The 20,138-nt window shown below is 43.4% G+C and overlaps 1 protein-coding gene across 2 annotated transcripts in view; it reads left to right on the top strand.

Annotated features, from left to right (window-relative positions):
- fgd1 (FYVE, RhoGEF and PH domain containing 1) overlaps positions 1-19,768 on the top strand; it is a 40,709-nt gene extending 20,941 nt beyond the window's left edge. For both annotated transcript variants that reach the window (XM_030734356.1, XM_030734357.1), the window contains exons 2-18: positions 3,542-3,847; positions 3,926-4,130; positions 4,217-5,021; positions 5,287-5,376; positions 5,665-5,813; positions 5,895-6,051; positions 6,485-6,623; positions 8,210-8,268; positions 10,055-10,201; positions 10,309-10,401; positions 10,807-10,886; positions 11,074-11,104; positions 11,324-11,425; positions 11,547-11,675; positions 12,221-12,379; positions 12,586-12,732; positions 13,494-19,768. In XM_030734356.1, coding sequence (XP_030590216.1) covers positions 3,542-3,847; positions 3,926-4,130; positions 4,217-5,021; positions 5,287-5,376; positions 5,665-5,813; positions 5,895-6,051; positions 6,485-6,623; positions 8,210-8,268; positions 10,055-10,201; positions 10,309-10,401; positions 10,807-10,886; positions 11,074-11,104; positions 11,324-11,425; positions 11,547-11,675; positions 12,221-12,379; positions 12,586-12,732; positions 13,494-13,769 — 3,074 coding nt within the window. In that variant the 3' untranslated portion in view covers positions 13,770-19,768. The remainder of the gene's footprint in view (positions 1-3,541; positions 3,848-3,925; positions 4,131-4,216; positions 5,022-5,286; positions 5,377-5,664; positions 5,814-5,894; positions 6,052-6,484; positions 6,624-8,209; positions 8,269-10,054; positions 10,202-10,308; positions 10,402-10,806; positions 10,887-11,073; positions 11,105-11,323; positions 11,426-11,546; positions 11,676-12,220; positions 12,380-12,585; positions 12,733-13,493) is intronic.
- Positions 19,769-20,138: the final 370 nt, after the last annotated feature.

Raw genomic sequence — 20,138 nt, 5'->3', positions numbered from 1 at the left:
GTGGGAAATGGAGTGTGGTCAGCTTAGCCTGAAGTAAATCATTTCAAGTTTGTTGATTTAATGACTGCTGCTCTTAACGGGGCTTTCTAAACAACAGAGACGCCATCTGCTCTACATCAGCCTGTTGATGTTTTCCCATGACCTCCCATCACGTTCACATCTGCACACACACTCCCTGCCATATATAAGTTAATTAGTGAGTGAGCTGTGCACACTCACAGCTCCCGTCACTGTTAATTTTACTGGTGTGCTTTTGGAGATTTCATGTTTTGTATTTATTCATTTCATCCCCTCTGAGAAGCATAATGCCATCTTAAAGGTCCTCAGGCCAGGAGTTGATCTCCATCTGAGGTCACGCTGTTCACACAAATGCCTAATTTTGTACTGTAACTCTATTTTAGTCCTCCACTCAAATATTCAAATATTTGATCATTGGTTATATATCCCATTTTGGGATTAGGTTCATATTTCTTTAAATGTGAAAACCTGCAAATAACTATGCAAACTGGACCTGAGAGCCTCCGTTCTGCTCTTTGTCGCTTTGCTACTTCATCTGTAGATTTTATAGACTTTTTTTTTTAAATTCAAATCTGGGAGGAAAAATATTTTAAAAAAGTGGAACTGTTCAAAAAGCCTGCATGGATACTGAGTTTAAATGGTGTATATTATGGCTGTGTGTGCACTCCCAAATACTCTTTAGGAATGCATTAATCATATCACATACAAAAGTGTAAGTCTAGCTTCTCGGCTGTATATAAAAATAAATGTGTATACTAGGGATGGGTATTTCAAGCATAAATACCATTCAGTAGTCCCTGGAAACTATTCAGCATTTCTTTTGGCCCCCCTACACCTGCTTTCAGGTGACATGTCAGACTTACCTGGCAGCATTTTGACTGGATCTCATTCTCATTTATTTTTGGAGCTTTTTAGCGGCTGTCGAAGTCTTTGATTGTTTTTCTTGTTTGTACAATAACACATCGGTCTGGCGACTCATGACTACATAGACAGTATAAAAGATGGATGCTGCCATTATGACCCTCTGGTTTGTGAAGTCCTGTTATGAAAGCCTTGAGCTGACTGTCTTCACCATTGCCTTCTTGATGTTTTGAAACTGGATGTAATGATTTATGAAACTGCATTCTCATTGGCTAACAGCCTGTCATTCAATATGCCAATAAGCATACCCTGGATAACCCTCCTTTCTAGCTCTTAAAATGACCAAAATGTGCAGAATGGACTTAATTTTTTCATTCAGTATTTCCTGAAATTAGTGACTGAGCCTATAACCTCATCAGGAAAGTGTTACATACTACCAGACTCCAAGAAAAACAAGGGAAGATATGTTGTTGTTGTTTTGTTTTTTTTTAAGATGAGGAATAATTTACAGACTATTTGCAATTCTGGAAGTCTTGACCATCAGTGATGTCAGCCATTGGTTACTGAGGTTTTACCATTTCACCATCTTTGCATTTTGAAACAAGAAGGGACATGCGAGGGGTGGATGTGACTGAGAAGGTGGGGGACACTGCAGTCAATCACAGTTAAGTTAGCACCACCCTAAAAGCATAATTTGTTTACCTTCGATTTCAGCCTCAACTGGTCCATAGCTTACAAAATGAGCATTACGTTCTATACAATAAGACTTTAAATACACGATTGAGACCGTAAAGTCATCAGGAAAGTGTTTAGTGGGTTTACAAATCCAGAGACTTCCATAGATGCAACACAACTGGATTTACTTTTGCAACCAGAGCATTCACGCCCACTATTGGCCATTTTTTAAAAAATGCAGGTTTAAGGCACTTCCACACTGGCTTCACTTTTCAGATCAGGAAGCTATGGATAACAATAAAGCAAGTATTAAAAAAAGCTTCACAGAGAGTGCAACATAGACTTCAGCGTGGGTTAGACCTGGTTTCTAACTGGCACCAATTATTCAGCATCCAGCACCATCTGTGGATATGCAGGGGGACACTGCATGCATTCCCTAGAAAGGCTGCATGGAAACACTTGTGTCCGTCTTGGGGGCACCATGGCGACAAGGAGAGGGTCGCGCCTGATCCGTGGATCCTGGATAGTCCATCAGCAACTGATCGAGTTGACTGTTGAAGGCAGGCCACCAGGAAATGTCACAGAGACATTAGGGGGATTTGCATTATATAAGCAAACAGAAAGAAAGAACAAACAAACACAGTAAATCTGAGTTTGTGCACAAAGCTAAAAATGAAATAAATGAACTGCAGGATAAAGAAACATGAGGTCATGTCAGTGCTAAAGGCGGGAGAAGAGAAGTAATAAATACTCTTTGGTAAAACAGCAATGAAACCATCAAGGAAGATGAAAGGGCCGCCGAGGTCAGTACCCTATTTCACAAATTTTAAAGAGCGTGAGCCAGATCGCCACCAGAATTTATGAGTTATTTCCTTTATGGAATTATTAATGGAATAAAAAAACACCCAAAATAATAAAAAAGACAACAAAAACACCCCTCTTTGTGGAATCAGGGGATCTATAAAACAAAAGCCAACAATACTATAAAAAATATAAACCACATTTAAAATACTGAAAATAAAAGTTTCACAGTCTCAGTGGTGGCAGCATAAAAATCCAAACAAGGAAGTTAAAAGTAAAATAAATCAGAAGAACAAACACTTTCAGCTGAGTCAGCCTGACACAGCTCGACATTCGGTCTCGGTTTCTTTGGAAGTTAACAAATTAAAGAAAGTTTTTCAGTTTGTGAATAAATATGAAGGCTGTTTGTGTATGAAGGACAGCTGAAGTAAAAGCTTCTGAAAACAAAGAGCAGCAGAGGAAATGTCTCTTGGATTTAGAGGAAACCTGCCGAGAGTTTGATGAGGCTTCAGGATGATGTCAGTAATGATATCTGAAGGGGGAGGAGTCGTCTCACAGCTGCTCCAATCAATGTTTGAGTGTTGATTAAAAAAAAAAAATATTTTAACAGTACAACACCCTGTTTTCAAGAAGCAGAGGATCTGGTCAGTCAGGACGATCAGTGATCAATAACTTCATTCTGCCTTTGCTGCTGAATTAATGAGCGCACCATTCCTTTATGAATATTCAGTCAGTCTGAGACAAGAGGAAACAGAGACTCAGCAGAAAACTGAACCCAGCAACCCCCAGAATCAGTCAATCCACCCACCCACCCATCCATCCATCCACCATCCATCCATCCATCCATCCATCCATCCATCCATCCATCCATGCAAAGCTCAGTATTGTTTACACATTTGGCGCAGTTTTCTTTTTAACAAACTCGAGCTCAAGTTTGTGGAGGCTCCTATTTGTCATTGTCAGGAAAGAAGACCAGAAGTTATTTCATTATTTTTTATCTTGAAAAACAAGATGCTTTTATTTTGGTGGCCTGTTGGCTGCTCCTCATCCCTCTGAAGATTCTAACAGTGAACTAAAACTAGGTGTGAAAAAACATTTTATTAACTGAAAGAAAAATTCTCCCCAAAGAATCAATCTGGACCGAAAAGAAACACCGCTAAATTTTTACCTGTCCCCTCTTCCTCAGGTCCCTCTTCCTCCTCCAGTCCCAGCTTGCTGACTAAGAGCCTCTCTCTGGAGCCGTCCTGCTCACCGTGTGGCCACCAGGCGGCGCTGGAAGCCGACTCTCCACAGCAGCCGAGCTCCGATCCAGGGCCCAGCTCCTCCACATCGGGCCCCGCCTCCCTGGAGGGAGGGGTGGAGCTAACAGAACGCCGTGGGTCTGCAAACGGGTTGCTGCTAGTGAATGACACGGGCCCACCGGAGCTGCCAGCTACCACAATAACACCACCGAGCAAGAGCAGGCCGCCGCTGCCGGGACCCAAACCTCAGGGTAGGATTGTGAGTCACATTTTTTTTTTTTTAACAGATTTATGATGTCATCACTAACCTCTGACCCCGCTGTTCACAGTGCCTCCAAAACCCCCCCACCTCCAACAGCAGGCAGGGGTATCGAGGCCACGTCCCCGTGCACCAGATAAGCCCCTCCCCCCTACACCTACACCACCTTGCAAATCCCTCCCAGCGGATCCTCGGGCAGGCCGACCTCCACCTATTCGTGCAGACGGCACCGCCTCCCCCACCTGTGTCCTGTCACTCATTGAGAAGTTTGAGCGGTGAGTTCTGATTGGTTAAGGAGGAGTGATGTCTTTATAGGAAGTTTTTCTGTTTGTTTATTGTTTGTTTGTTTGTATATTTACAGGGAACAGATTATTGTAGTTCCTGATATCACCGGTGGGGCGCTGTGTCCCCGCCTCCCAGACCCCCCTTCATCCCTCTCCTCCTCCCGGCCATCATCACCACCATCATCATCGGCCCCTCCCCTCCCTGAAGAGGAGCCATCCTGTGACCTCACGAGTCACGATGACATCACACAGGGGGATGAGGGTGAGCGTGACGGAGAGGATGAAGGGGGAGTGGGTGACCTACCTGATGAGGAAGACGATAATAATAATGATGATGATGGTGGTGGTGATGATGATGAAGACGACGATGAAGAGCTGGCGGCTGCATGCCAAGACGATCTCCATCAGAAGCGTCTGTCCATGGAGTCAGGTTACAGCCCCTCAGAGAAACACCCGGAGGACGATGTGGTTGCCGTGGAAATGAGGGAGCAGCAGCAGCTGCCACCGCTGCTCGACCAATCAGAGTTGCCCTCTGAGCGTCTGTCCCTCCCCTCCTCGCAGACGGACGGCAAGCTGGCTAATCGAGACAGTGGCATCGACAGCATCAGCTCCCCATCGCACAGTGAGGAGCTCTGCTTCGCAGGCGTGGATGAAGGGGGAGTGGCTTATCCATGCAGCCCCGCCCTCCTACCCCGACTCTCCAGCTCATCCTCATATGCTGGAGAGGGAGGGGAGGGGGAGGGAGAAGAAGGGGAGCCGAGGGCAGGTGCGAGGAGGAGAAGGGAGTTTTCGGAGGAAGGAGACAGTGACCTGGAGGAGGAGGAGGCAGAGCTAACTCTGGTGCTGGCCCCTCCCAAGACAGACAGACAGGACTCAGCTGAGGTGAGGATTCAAAGATGGAAACTTTATTGGGATGGATTGTGTTATGTATAATAATTTAACATTTATTAGATTTATTTCCTAAATCTAACCAAGTAGTTTTATCTCACCTTTAACACCTTTAAATTTATTAAAATAATACTGGAGAATTAAAAAAATCTGATGTGAACTTGGGTCTCTCTCCAGCTTCCAGATGTGGACTTTTTTGCCTTTTAAAACAGAAAAATATTTAGCGTCCACTCACTTATTTAACCGTCTCTGTGTCCAGCTGTCTGTCCAGCAAAGGGTCTTCAACATCGCTAATGAGCTTCTGCACACAGAGATTGCCTACGTCTCAAAGCTTCACCTGCTGGACCAGGTGAGTCGAGAAGGGTTCTCTCTCTGTGGCTCAATAGGAAGAGGCACAGTGTTAAGGCCGTGCCCCCTGCCCTGAGTGTAGAGTGTGACTTTTACCCAGCCTTCAGTCGCTCACAGACCTTCTCCTTCAGTCCTGATAGCATCAGTTTATCTGTTAGCTGACTTTCACATCACTGAGCTGTCACTGTTGCCATGGAAACCCTATGCCATTCCCACTGCAGGCTTGACATGTGTGAACTTTTCCCGTCGTGAGAAATATCAGCTCAACTGAAGCCGTCTCCTCCCACAGGTTTTCTGTGCCAGACTCCTGGAGGAGGCTCGGTCTCGCTCCTCCTTCCCCTGCGATGTCGTTCTGGGGATCTTCTCCAACATCTGCTCCATCTACTGTTTCCATCAGCAGTTCCTGCTCCCGGCGCTGCAGAAACGCATGGAGGAGTGGTGAGCATTCTTCTCCTTCCTCCTCTTCACCCGCTCCTCCTCAGGAGCGCCCTTGACTCCCTCCCTCTCTCGTACCCACAGGGACTCAAACCCGCGGATCGGCGACATTCTGCAGAAGCTGGCCCCCTTCCTGAAGATGTACGGCGAGTACGTGAAGAACTTTGACCGAGCCATGGAGCTGGTGAACATCTGGATGGAGAGGTCGACTCAGTTCAAGACCATCGTCCAGGAGATACAGGTAAAGCTCTCTGAGACTGTGGCGCAGTGCGTATGGCCCCATTTCCACAGGACAGTCATTCATTGAGTAATATTTAAATTTCAAATTAATGTGGGCAGAAGAGAGAAAAACTACACAGTGAAATACTTTTTAACCCTTTGTAACCCTAACGTAACATAGCAAATTAAATAAGCAGAAACACGGAAGGGACCGCTCCCCACTGTCCCTACCAAAGGTTTGAGACCAGGAACCGGACACATGACAACAGCAGGACTCAAATTATCTGCTGCTGACGTCTGTGTAGCAGATATGACAGGGACCTTCAGAGGTCTGCAAACTCAGGGCCTCCGGGCCACTCAGGGCATCCTGTTTTGTCTCATTAGCTTAATTTCATTATTAAAATCGTCACATGTTTGTTATTGTGTACAAATGTGTGCCTGATGTTTCTGTGCAGAGGGAGGAGCGCTGTGGGAACCTGACTCTGCAGCACCACATGTTGGAGCCAGTTCAGAGGATTCCTCGCTATGAGCTGCTGCTCAAAGATTACCTGCACAGGCTGCCAGAGGATGCCCCGGACTACAGGGACGCCCAGAGTACGAAAACAAACACACAAAAAAACCTTCAGTTCTCTAGGCCAGTGTTCCTAAATGGTTTACATGTGAATTTTGTGTCAACCCTGCATTATTAATGCAATATAAACAAAAAAAAAAAAATTGTGGTCTTTTTATATATAATTTATTTAACAGCAGTGAGGCAAAGCTTCTATCAGAGTGAACCGAGACTGTTTGGAAGTGTTATTGCATTTTACATATCAGAGACCCTAACCGATGGCAGCAGAAATTCTCTGATTAAAGTGGATTGCTGAATTTGTGAGTCAGAAAAATTAACCACTTAATTAGCTAAACATCAGCAGGAGGCACCACGTCAAGAAAAGTGTAAAAATAATGAATTGTCAGCAGGAGCTATTGTGAGCAGGCGTCTCGCTGAGTGCGTCGTCTGTTGGGGAATTTGGTTAATATTAATGTGGTGCCAAAAAAGCTCAAGAGAGGCTTCAGGAAACCAGACGTCCCCTCTGAGAGAAACCAGGGCTACCATCAATATTTGTTGGACTGTCTGGAAGCATCTGATAGGCTGATGCGTGTCGTTTTGTCTGTAAACACAATAGCTCAAAAGGTTTTGAATGACTTTGGATAAAACTTTGTGGGGGTGCAGAGTGGGGTCGATCCATTAAAATTTGGCTTACATCCACCGAGGTGTTCAAGGTCAACTTAACGATTTATAGGTCGAAAATTGACAAAAAAAACCTTATAACTTAGAAACTATGATTCTTGTTTTTACTGCATTACAAACTTCTTAAAGTATGTTTAAAAAGAAAGGAAAAGCAAAATGCAGTACTATTCCCTAAGAAGTAAATACTGCCCAGAGAAAACTTCCTGTTAGATTATAAAACAGCAACACTTCTAATTTCACTCGTGTGTGAGGTGTGATTTAAATACTTGATTTAAATCTGGCCATTTGCACACGTAAGGTCACCGTCTCGGACACGTCCAGTCCGCAGTCACGATCTGCTCGGCGGCAGACGTCAGCTTCTGTTTCAAAGTGAGCATGAAGGCTTGTTGGTGCTGCTGAGAGCCGCACGTCTGCTGTGACCGATCAGTTTTCAGTTGAAGAACCTGCGGTTTCCCGAAGGCACAAAGAGCGAGACTGAGAGCGTGCTCGTCATGAATTCATTTTTTTATGATTCATGGTGGTTTTGATGGTCAGTTTGGAGTTCTGCTGTAACATCCTGAGGGATCTGAGGAGGAACATTCAGAGGATACTAACAAAATCTTCAAGTAAATCAAGAAGAAGGATCATTGCTTTGACACACCGAAGGACTTCAGATGTGAAAATGGGCCACAGTTGAGCCAAAGCACGAACCTGAATGTGAGATCAGGCAGATATAAATCGAGTGACGCTTTTGAATGTTTCTGAACTTTTCGATCACGTCTCAAATAGCTTATAAGCTTCTAATGATTCTGATAAAACAAACTTTAACATCAGGGGGCGCTGCTGCACAGAGAAGCTCAAAAGGCAGAATATCTTAGCGGCCTGACCATCAGTCACTCACGGGTCTCCGAGTGTCCTGCCACTTTAAACCAGCCTCATGCAAGCGTCCTCTCTCTCTCTCTCTCTGCAGAGTCTCTGGAGCTGATCGCCACAGCAGCTGAACACTCCAACGCTGCCATCAGGAAGATGGTAAGATACTTTCACACAGTCAACACCCAGAGCTGTCAGCTGTAATCACCGCAGTCTGCCACAGTTCAGACCACATCACTCAGATAAATGTGGCCCCGGACAGATCAAACGCTCAGCCTTTACTTCATCTTTAATTAAACTCTCCTGATTACACTCATTAAGTGCCTGAAGCTCCTCAAAAACACGGCTGCTGCTTCAGCGGTGTGTTCATGCCTCAGCTCTTCCTGAAGAACGTGGAGCACTCATGTGGGTTGCAGAGATAGTCTTTCACTGATGGTGTGATTAGCACTGTTAATGTAAACAAGAACATGAGAAGGAGAAATGTGGATTCTTGTAGTTGAGACTGGCTTTAGCTGTAATGACTCAGACGTCTGAGTGAATCCACCTCCTCTCAGCGGGATGTTTGCTGTCGTCTCTAATCAGCTGTGACTGATTAAAGGAAAGCTGCTGCGGCTGAAGTGGGCCAGTTTCACTCAGCTGTAGCTGACAGCTTTTTGGTGATTTGTGCAGGAGGCAGTGAAGAAACTCGGGATAATCGGGCCGGGATGTGTGAGTGGCATTAAACAAGCTTTAGAGAGAAGCTAATGCTAAGAATATCCTGTAAACAGCCACTCTGGTCGTCCATTTAGAAAGAGCTTAACGTCTGGACACTGGACTCAATCACAGTTATCATGCTTACATTTTTATATATACTGCATTCCCTTCAACTTAGACGTGAGCACATCAAAGGGACCGCACAGGTTGAGCAATTTAGAGACAAAGTGAGGGAGGCAAGACTGAGATGGTTTGGACATGTGCAGAGGAGGGAGGGGGGATATATTGGACAAAGGATGCTGGATATGGAGCTGCCAGGCAGGAGGAAAAGAGGAAGACCACAGAGAAGGTTCATGGATGTAGAGAATTACGTGCAGAGGGTCGAAGTGACAGAGATGCTCCACTGTGGTGACCCATAAAGGGACCAGCCAAAAGAAGAAGTAGAAGACTGCATTTCCTTCAACAGTTTTGCTCTCAGTTTCCAGACTCCAGCTGTTTCCCTTCAGCCAAACATAAAATATTTTTGCAGTATTTTCCATCAGTCTCAGTTATAGCAGATCAGTCCACATCAGTAGATATGTATAGTGTGTACCTTCCCTGCTCCTTAAAACTTTTACTGGAAGCAGTCCAGCAGGATCCTGATCTGTAGATGCACCTCAGCTGCCTCCTTTCAGCATCAGTCTTTAAGAGGGAACCCATACTCCCTGCCGAGGAAACTCATTTCAGGATCCAGGATCTTATTGTTTCGATTGCTCCCCAAAGCTGATGACTCGCTGAAAACGCTACAATGTAGATCAAAAACTTTCCCTTTAGGCTCACCGCCGGTCCTATTAAACTCACAGTTTGCCTTTTGTATTTTATATCTCTGTTATATTTAATGGGACAGCACGGTGGCGTGGTGGTTAGCACTGTTGCCTCACAGCTAGAAGGTCTGGGTTCAAATCCACCATGGCCTGAGCCTTTCTGCATGGAGTCTGCATGTTCTCCCCGTGTCTGCATGGGTTTACTCCGGTTTCCTCCCACAGTCCAAAGACATGCAGTTAGTGGGGTTAGGTTAATTGGTGATTCTCAATTGTCCATAGGTGTGAATGGTTGTCTGTCTGCCCCCCCCCCCCCCCCCCCCCCCCCCCCCTTTACCCTGAAAGGATAAGTAGAAGAGGATGGATTATGTTTAAGTCTTCAATAATCTAAAATGTCCTAAAACATCAGCAGGAACATTAACCGCTAAGTGATTGTGTTTTTTTTCTGCCAGGAGCGAATGAGGAAGTTGTTGAAGGTGTACGAGTTGTTGGGAGGAGAAGAAGACATCGTTAACCCAACTAACGAGCTCATTAAAGAGGGACACATCCTCAAACTGTCCAATAAGAACGGGACCACTCAGGACAGATACCTCATACTGGTACTTTACTGTCTTTGTCTTTTTCTCAGTGTCAGACTGCCTTCTTGTCTAACAGAGTTCATGCAGTCCTAGTTGTACTACTAAGTGACATCTGTCTCTTTCTGCAGTTCAATGACAGGTTACTGTACTGCGTCCCAAAGCTGCGTCTGATTGGTCAGAAGTACAGCGTCCGGGCTCGTATCGACGTGGATGGCATGGAGGTGACACCATCAGCTTTTTCCACCGTTAGACTCTGTAATCCAAACTTTTAGGAGTGAAGATGTTGTTGTATTCAGCCTTGTAGGTATTTGCAGGAATGGCTGCAAAACTTGGTGGTACAGTACAATGTTTAAATTTTCAGTAAGGTCAAGAATATTAATTTTACCTAAAGACGAACTAAGATAAGCAATGATTTTATCTTCCAAAAGTAATTTTATACCAGCAGCTCTGCATGTTAAAGCTCTTCGGGGTTCAGGTAAAGACAGGCGGTGTTAGCAGCTCCTGCAGCAACAAGAAAATCTGTTAGTAATCAGACAGGACGCTGGTGAGCATGCTCAGGTACTTGTAAACTTTTAGCCTGGATATTTTTAACAAGCTAACAGGGAAGTTCTTGCCTCTGTCCTCAGCTGAAGGAGACGAGCAGTGTTGCTGTTCCCCGGACGTTCCTGGTGTCTGGAAAACAGAGATCCCTGGAGCTGCAGGCCAGGTACAAACACTTATGGAGACAGAAACAGACTTATTTATACAGGATGATTCCCTGTGATCAGAATCTCTCTCACAAGATAGATCTAAGATTACATGCAATAGAAAGTCAATTCAGTTTGTTTCTCAGGTCCAGTGGTGTTGTTCCTCCAAGATTTGACTGATTTTTCTGTTTTGTTCTGGCTCTGCAGGACAGAGGAGGATAAGAAAGACTGGATCCAGGTAAATAATAATAATAAAACGGGATTTTGGTGTTAGATCCTCCAGGACTTAAATCGTAGATTTCCTGCTGAGGTCTTGGTGCAAATACCACATGAACCTTCAGAGCTCCTAGTTTGGGCCTTGAAGGATCGGTGCTGGTTTCACCTTCATCTCTTGGCTCATCATCAGTAAAGATTTATGCAATGTGACAAATGCACCCTCTACTTGGTTTATATTCAGGCCATCCAGGCAACCATTCAGAGGCACGAGCAGACAGTGGAGAGTTTCCGACACTTGAACTGTTCACTACGAGATGATGAGTCCACGCCGCCTCACTCTCCGGTAACACAAACACTCAAAACGAACAAAATTAACCCCCTGACACAAAGAGCGGAGTTCCTGAAAGTGGTGTCTGAACAGCACTCCCAGGAATGATTCATATTCTCCCTTTTCCGCCCCTCAGAGCTGTGTTGAGTTGGGGAAACGAGCTCCGACTCCGATTAGAGAGAAGGAAGTGACTCTGTGCATGAAGTGCCAGGAGCCATTCAACTCCATTACCAAGAGGCGACACCACTGCAAAGCCTGTGGACACGTATGTTCTTCATTTATAACATCTCCCGTATGTCTGCAACACTACGACATTTGCATTATTCGCAACACCAGCCGATGTTTGCAGTGTCTGTAACACCAGAGGGTTTGTGCTACAGACACCGCAAACCTGTCGACATTCATATTATTCCCATCATCAGCCAACATCTGTAGTTCCTGTGACATCTGTATTATCCAAAACACCTAAGGACATTTGTCACATCCACAGTATCCACAAATATCTTCAGTATCTGCAGTACCAGCCAAGATTTGAAGTATCTATAATACCTGCTGGTGTACCTGCACCATGTAACACCCAGTATGTCAGTATGCGTCATGCCCGGATGTAAGCTCGTGTGAACATCTGCTGTAGCCCCAACACCTGGTTACAGTTGTGGTATCTACAGAACTGGAAACAACACCAGACATTTGTAGTACACCTGACAACATTTTCATTATTAAAAAACACCTGCAGACTTTTAAAGAGCCCGTAACATTTGCAGCGTTGTATTAGTTACTGATTGGGTTGCTGGTCTGTGCCGAATCCAGGTGGTCTGTGGGAAGTGCTCGGAATTTCGCGCTCGCCTGTCATACGACAACAACCGAACCAACCGCGTTTGCGTCGACTGCTACGCCACGCTTGTTGGAGTGTCGCCGTCTCCCGCCGGACTGACCAGCAGCACCCAGAGAAGACGCTCCATCCTGGAGGTGAGTGTGATACCCCTCTGACAACACCCGTGTTTGCCTCTGCCAGGTCTCCACATCTGAAGGAATTTCTGAGCCTCTCAGGATGTCTTTTTTTTCAGAGATGGTTTCATGGTTAAGCTAAACGGATAAATTTCCATTTTCGCAGTCACTGAGGTTCAGTGTTGCAGACGGCTGATTCTCTTTTCATCCATCTCTTGTTGCTATAGAAACAGGCCTCGCTGGCAGCAGAGAACAGTGTGATTTGTAGTTTTCTTCATCACATGGAGAAGGGAGGAGGGCGGGGCTGGCAGAAGGCATGGTTTGTCATTCCCGAGAACGAGCCGCTGGTGCTCTACATCTACGGAGCTCCACAGGTACGTTATACGTGTAGATTTACACAAAATATATGGCACTGCAGGAGGATTAAGAGGCATTCCACTTCCTGTTAATCCCATTGTACAGAAACTGGCTGCAGTTCAGCCAGGGATGCAGTAGAGGTCGCTGCATCCCTGGATGTGAAAGGATACAACCAGGTTCATTTCTCGTGAGCATCCCCTGAAGAACAGGAAGTCCTGGAATCTAAATCCCTAATAGTGCTCCCTACAGGCTGTTTTGTTGATTACAGCCATAAAATGAACAAAGGCTGTCCTGCTGGAACGTCATCACCTCGCCCTGCAGTGCCTTCTGTATGGTAGCTTGTTTCCGCCACTGGAGAAAAAAAAATTATGCCATCCATAAGTCAAACTTTCGGGTTGTTTTTCAAAATTTCTACTTAACAACTCAAACTTTAAAGTTATTTTTTATGATACCTAGCTCGAAATTTAGAGATAATAACCTGGAATTTTGACTTATGGATGGCAAACATTTTTTTATTTATTTACTTTTTTTTTCAGTGGCAGAAACAAGCTTCCATATTTCTGGGAGTTCTAACAAAGTCGTAGAAGAAGAAATGCCATGCAGCTTTATAAGGCAAAATCAGACTAAAGGTTCCTCCACTTTCTGTGACTCTGGTCCAAGAATAGCATTTGTTCGTCATTCCCAGCCAATCAGAATACAGCAGAGAGAAAATGCTCATGATGACAATGATGATGAAAAATAACACCCTTAATGAACTGTATTTATTCTTTTCCCACAGGATGTGAAGGCGCAGCGCAGCGTCCCTCTGATTGGCTTCGAGGTCTCTCTCCCCGAGTCATGTGACCGCCTGGAGCGACGCCACGCCTTCAAGATCTCTCAGAGCCACCTGACCCTTTACTTCAGTGCCGAAGGGGAAGAGCTGCAACGGCGATGGATGGACATCCTGTTGAGGGCTGGGAGGGGGGAGGAGCATCAATTCCACCGGCCAATCGTGGAGAGCCTTGAGGAAGAGGGGGAGGAGTTTGCGGCTCTAGCAGAGGAGGAGAACACATGATTCTATTGGACGAGGAATGATGGCGATGGTGAAGATGTGGGTCTTTAAATGAGGATCAGTTGGAAACCAGAGGAAAACAAAACAAACTCTTGTAGCTAAAGTATCTGTTCAGCACACACACAAACACACACAGACCCACACATGGACACACACACACACACACACACACACACTCTGATCTCTGTGTATTTAAAGTTGCGTGGTTCATCTGCATGATTCCTCTCAGCTGTCTACACAAGAAGGCGTCTCTCTCTCTTCCTGTCTGTCTCACTTCACTTTATTAAACCTGTGTTAATGCAGTGTGGTGGGCGGAGCCTCTTCTGACTGTTGTCTCTTCTTTGAACAGTAACTTCACACTCATTTGAGTCTCCTGCGTCACTGTTTCTTGAGTTAAGCACTCTGCTACCCATAAGCCTCAGCTTCATCCGGCGCTGTGACATCAGAGTCACGTCCTGTTGGAAATATTTCATCCACAAAGACCCCGAAGTGAAATGATAAGAGCTGCAACGAGCACGTGTCGCTCATTCGCAGGTTTTAAGGTCGTTATTGTAACTATTTTCTTTCTTGAGAAGATAAACCACGCATCCAGAAGATGCCACCTCATGTTTGCGGCTACCTTTTGATACTTTACAGACTGAAGAAATAATTCAACAAAAAAATATTCAGCACATAAATCGATAAGGAGAATAGTCATTATTTGCTGCCCTAGATTTGCTTACTGCATCAGCTGCTGCAAACCCCGGAGCTCTCTGATTGGACGTTTCCTGGACCCGATTAACCAAAAAGCACACTGAACCAGCTCCACTGCAGGTCCTCCACCTTCAATGTTTTAAGTTCATGTATCAGGATTTGTGGTGAGATTTTCTCACCGGTTTTTAACAGCTTTAGTTTCTGGGAGCAACTAAAGCCACATTCCCTCTCAAACTAATCAGAATGATTACTTCTTTCATGTTGAGGAATTTCACGTGTCTGGGATAAAGTCGTCATTTAGATTTGATTCCTGTGGTGGAAAAAGAAGGTAGAAGAACTGAGCTCATCAGAAGGTGTCACAGAGAACGTTCCTGCAGTGGGAATGAGTTTGTGTTCTAAATAAGTGTGGTGTGTCTGAGCCAGACAATCACCAGACAACCATGTTAATCTTTTCCTGACAGTCACCCGACTGGATTATTCCTGTGAGAGTTCCTGAGCATCCAGAGAACCTGCAGAAGAACTCGCTTTATCTCTGAATGTGGAGCATAAACCAGAGGAACACATCAGGATTTTCAGTGCAGCTAGAACCCACAAACTGCAACAAAAAAAAAATCCATAAATCATTATCACAGTAAAATGAAGGTCCAAAACACGCCGACCACTCGAGGTGGTTGAGTTATTATCTCGTGGAAATAAAGAAAAGCCAGAGCGAGTAATCTGAACATCCTTAAACCCTCATTATTGTCAGATGGATTCTGGACTCTGGTCTCAGTTACTTAAAAACAACAACTTTAATCCATCTGATGGAACAGATTCAAAAGTCAGAAGGATGAATCCCAAATGAAGGCCAAGGAGTCAACATGGTTGTGAATAAGCGGCAGGACTTTCCTCCCTGCTTTAAAAAAAAAAGCAGCTCAGCTGTGCTACAAAAGGTGGAGTCAAACGGACTGTTGGATCAGCAGATCTTTTTAAAACACAAAGAGAGAAGAGGACTGATGTGCCCTTTATCGGTGCACTTAAAAAACATGTAAGTGCAATTTCCCCAGCAAAGAAATCCTGGCCTTTTCAATCAATTTAAGGAAAACCGCATTTCCCACAAGCCTCTGCGCCGAGGCGGTGGATACCTTTATCTGGAGCCTCTGTGCCCTCTGCTGGTGATGTCTGGAACTGCAGGGTTTTTAAAAAAAAAAAAATCACTGATCCTGTTTGTCACAGACTTACAGAAAATACGCTCAATATTTTAAAGTTTTATCGAAACTCTTCTCAGTCTGAGATATTTTTTCATGTATTTATTTCCCTCAGAGATCCGTGTTTGTTTCTCAGAGTTCAAACTGTTTCTTCAGTCCGACTGAGACCCTGAACCACAGTGAAATGTTTTTTATTTTTAATATTTTGAAATGTTGAAGACGTGCTCTTCATTGTTCTAACGTTCCTCTTCAGAGTAACGAGTTAAATTTTCACACATGGTGAATGTGAATGATTTCACTTGATTTAAGGATTTTGAGCTCCAAATTTTCATTTGAAGTCAGAATTTTCCCCCCTTGAGTTTCAGAGATTGTTATAAAAGAACTTCAACGCTGACGATCCTGAATGAAAAGGTCAGTTTGACTTTTCACTTGTGAACTTCTGACCCCGTATCTCAATTAAAAAATGCTAAAAATTAAATATTTTGACTTCATATGTTCTGATTTTTAACATGTCTTACATTTATCAGTTTTCTTACTGTTTCATTAATTTGAGCCAAACTGTGAACTTAATCTAATCTGAACTTACAAACTTCATATTTTTAATGTAAATCTTTGCATTCAGAAAAGAAAAGCCTTTCGAGGAGCTTCTGCTGTAAATATGATTCAGATTTTGTAATTATTAGATATGTAAGTCGTGTGATCCTGTTAAGCTACAACCTCCAAAACGTTTTTCTTTTCTCGATGCAAAATGTAAAAGGTTTCATTTTGAAGAAGAAACTGTAGGCGTGCAGCTGAAAGGATTCGTTTTTAATCAGTCACACCTGTGATTGATTCGTTTTGAATATGTACCTGTTTTTATATTTTTGTTTTTAATGGCAGTAAAGTGAATATTTTTGGGGTTTTAGATTGTCGCTCAGACATTTGAAGACTTGGACTCTGAGAAACTGACATTTTATGACCAGAAGATTTATAGGATATAAAAAGTAATAATGGAAATGATCGTCCGATACAAAGACACTTATGGTGATGATGTTTTTTTGGATGTAAAAAGTTTGGTTGTTTTTAAGGACAGTTTCTTGCAGACTGTCTCTGCCTGGAACCAGACCGGACTGCAGACCTTCGTGTTTGTCTGGGTCAGACCAACTCTGCGTTTTGTTCCCTGAAATGAATCCAGCGATTAGATGGAGCCGATCTGAACTGAATTCAGAAGAAAAACTAAAGACTTTAGTTGTTTCTCTCATTTTGACTTGCAGTGGTTCAGTATTTCTCTCTCTGTCTCTATAAACACCTTTTGGACAAAGTGTTTTGATAGTGGAAAAAAAAAGAAGCAGATATTATGAATATTATTATTGTTATTCTGACACTATGATGAACTGAAAAGACTTGTTGTTGGATATTTCTGTGTTATGAGTCTGGGTTGTGTTGATGTTTGCTTGATGCAAGTTGATGCAAGAAGAAAACAAAGTAAAGATTTTGTAAATATAATTTATTCTCCCGTGACCTGTCGGTCATGTGACTGTAAAGGTTAAAAGGTTAACGCTTGCTGTTCCTCCACACAGCCAGAGCCACACAGACGGTTCGAGGACTGACAGGGTGAAGGTTAAAGGAACTACGGGAAGTTTCGGCAAAGTCTGTAGCTGTGAGATGGAAGACTGGAAGCAGAGGGAAACTGGTAGCATAGAAAAGAAAGGAAAGTGCACACTGCCCGGCCAAAAAGAAACACACACTCGAAGGCTTTATTGGACCGCTTTCAGTTTTGTGGTTTGTGTCCATGAACATTTATTGCCACCAAGACTTTTCATGATGGGAGAGCTGGACTGCTGTCCCAAAGGGTGGGGTTACAATCTGGACTGGTGGCCAATACGATTTGAGCCCAATGAATACATCTTCTGACATGGTTTTTAAGAAAAGAGAAGCTACTCACTGTATCGGTTACAATTAAATAACCTGTTGACAGCCAAAACTTAGTTATCACTGCAGTAATTAACCAATGGATAGCTCTTGCCTGTTTGTTTAGTGAAATCCAGATGGTGTTCTTTTATTTTTGGCCAGGCAGCGGATAAGCAAACTATTGCAAAAATGGCTGCTAGAGAGGAGTGTAATACGTTGAAGTGGTGGTTGTCTTCGTACAGAGTTGTAGACCTGAGGGTTTAAAAGAAGGCGTTTTTCTGTCAGAATTCATCAAAATGCTGCTCGAGATGGTGGAAGTGGCAAAAAAGAAAGTTGGAAAGTAATTGCAACAGGCTGCATGCAGCTGCTTGCCTCATTAACAGACTGTTAATCGATTAATTATTGGTGGTCGCTGATAAAGCTGAAATACCAAAGATGTGCTTGTTCCCGCTCCTCGATTCTTTCTTTCCTTTTCTGCGAGTTTGCGACAGTTTGAACGACAAACTAGTCCTCAAATAATCAGTAAAAACCATGGCAAGCATGTTAGCTATGAAGCTAATGCTCTGCAGCTGCTTTCTGCTAACATAAAATGCTAGCAGATAGGTTGGCGCTAAGCTAGCAGTTTCCCTTTGCTTCCAGAGTTTATGCTAAGCTACAGGTTAAACAGAGCCAAGTGATTGGGAATAATTTAGTGTTTCTGTGTTACAAACCGATCGGGAAACTGGATTTCAGAAATTGTGGAAGGCTTTCTTTAACTTCTACCTCACCGCCTCGCTATCTGGTGCTCAGTCTGCGCATGGCTCTGGTTGCTACAGTGTGTTTTTTAGCGTGTTTTTGGCATGTAAAGCAGTGATAATGGAAGGAAATGGCCAGTAACTCAGCCTTATATACTCCCATCGTCATCAACTGTATTGATGTGGTGAAAAATGTGTTGCGCGGTCAACGCTTAAGTTGCCTCTTTTTGTTTCAGTTTTATTGAATCTTTTCTGTTGCCAGAGATCTTTGGAGACTGGATCAAACTGGTCCTGACTGGTTCAGATGATAGACCGTGTATATAAAGATGGACGTAGCCACCGTGAAGTTAGCCATTGGTCTGTGACGTTTGTGAAGCTGCTTCCATAGACTGTATGGTGCAGACAGAGATACCTGATAATTGGTGTTTACTGTAGTACAGTAAACTACTACAATTTCATTAAAAAAAAAACACAAGCAAACAAGTAAATTACTCTATTTGTCAGATAATTATCTGAAATCTACCAACTTGGTTCAGTGACTTGAATTTAGTGATACACTGTAACCATTTCTGCAGGTATTCTTCTCTCAATTGAAGTAGCCATGCCGCTAATAATTATTAAGGTATATAATTCATCTCCCCACTACAGTTATAAAGGTGTAAATTAGCCATAGAGACAAAACCCATTTTTTGGACCAGGCTGTAAATGTGTGTATTTATGCTGTAAACTTGGACATTTTAACATGGGAGTCTATGGGGACTGACTCACCTTTGTAGCCAGCCTCAAGTGGCCAATTGAGGAACTGCAGGGTTTTGTTTTTGTTTTTTTTTTTGTCTAAGTTTTATGCCTGGGCGCTTCCTGCTTTGTTTTAACCATTTAAATAAAGTTTAAAGAAATATTTGAATCCAGTCAGACCGAATATCTAGAAAAAAAAAAAAAATAGCAGCTCGTGGCAGTGAAATGCTGGTGCTGGTCTGGAATCAGTTTTCCTGTCCAGAAGCCAAATCTTTGAGTGTTTGAAGATGAGAAACTGGTTTCGGTGTATAAACTCCTCTGGTTCTGATTTCTGCCTTACAGCTTCTGGACTCCTCTTTGTGCCAATTCAGATGGCTGTCAGTATTTAGCCATTCAGTCTGCAGCTTTATATTTATTTGTTATTTTATTCCAAAGGTGTTATTACTGCTTTTATCGCTTTCTTTATTTGTTTTTTTAACTTTCTTTGGGGCAGTTCTGACGCGATCACAGGAGAGTTTGTGCTGTGGACTGTTAATGGCTGCCGTTCCCACATCTGTAGTGTAACAGCAGCACAGTCGTGTATTCTTCTCCTTCATGTTGTACTTATAAGTATCTTGTTATTATTGATTATTGAGTATTTGATTGATTGCAGGTTATCGGTTAGTGGCCGGCCACTGCCTTCCATGCTGTCGATGTCTGTTTCCCATCATTCCCCCCTCTGTAAGAAGATAAAATGACAAGTGTTATAAATAAAATAAAATAAAAGCATAAAAACTGATTAAATTTCTGCCTGGATTTTCACAAGATGTCACTAATACTGCTGATTTATTCAAATATCTTTATTGAAATGTGGTTGAACCATTCGCAGCGGAAGCAACAGTGCCATCCGGTGTTTACAAAGAGCAATACAGCCAGTGAATAAGGAAAGGAGTAAAAATTAAATTGTAAACGTTATTAAGAGCCATCCATCCATTTTCTTCCACTCATCATGTTAACATGGTATTAAGATGAAGTATATATATTAATTGTTATATTAGTTTAAAAGAAATGACTAAATAAAAATGCAAAATTAAGCAGAACCAGTCACATTAGCTGTGGAGACTAAAGGCACACCTGCTCAACTACTTGTTAAA

Source organism: Archocentrus centrarchus, chromosome 7 (assembly GCF_007364275.1).
Source record: "Archocentrus centrarchus isolate MPI-CPG fArcCen1 chromosome 7, fArcCen1, whole genome shotgun sequence".
In the NCBI taxonomy this organism is placed as follows: domain Eukaryota; kingdom Metazoa; phylum Chordata; class Actinopteri; order Cichliformes; family Cichlidae; genus Archocentrus; species Archocentrus centrarchus.
This window is presented reverse-complemented; position numbering and strand designations above follow the sequence as displayed.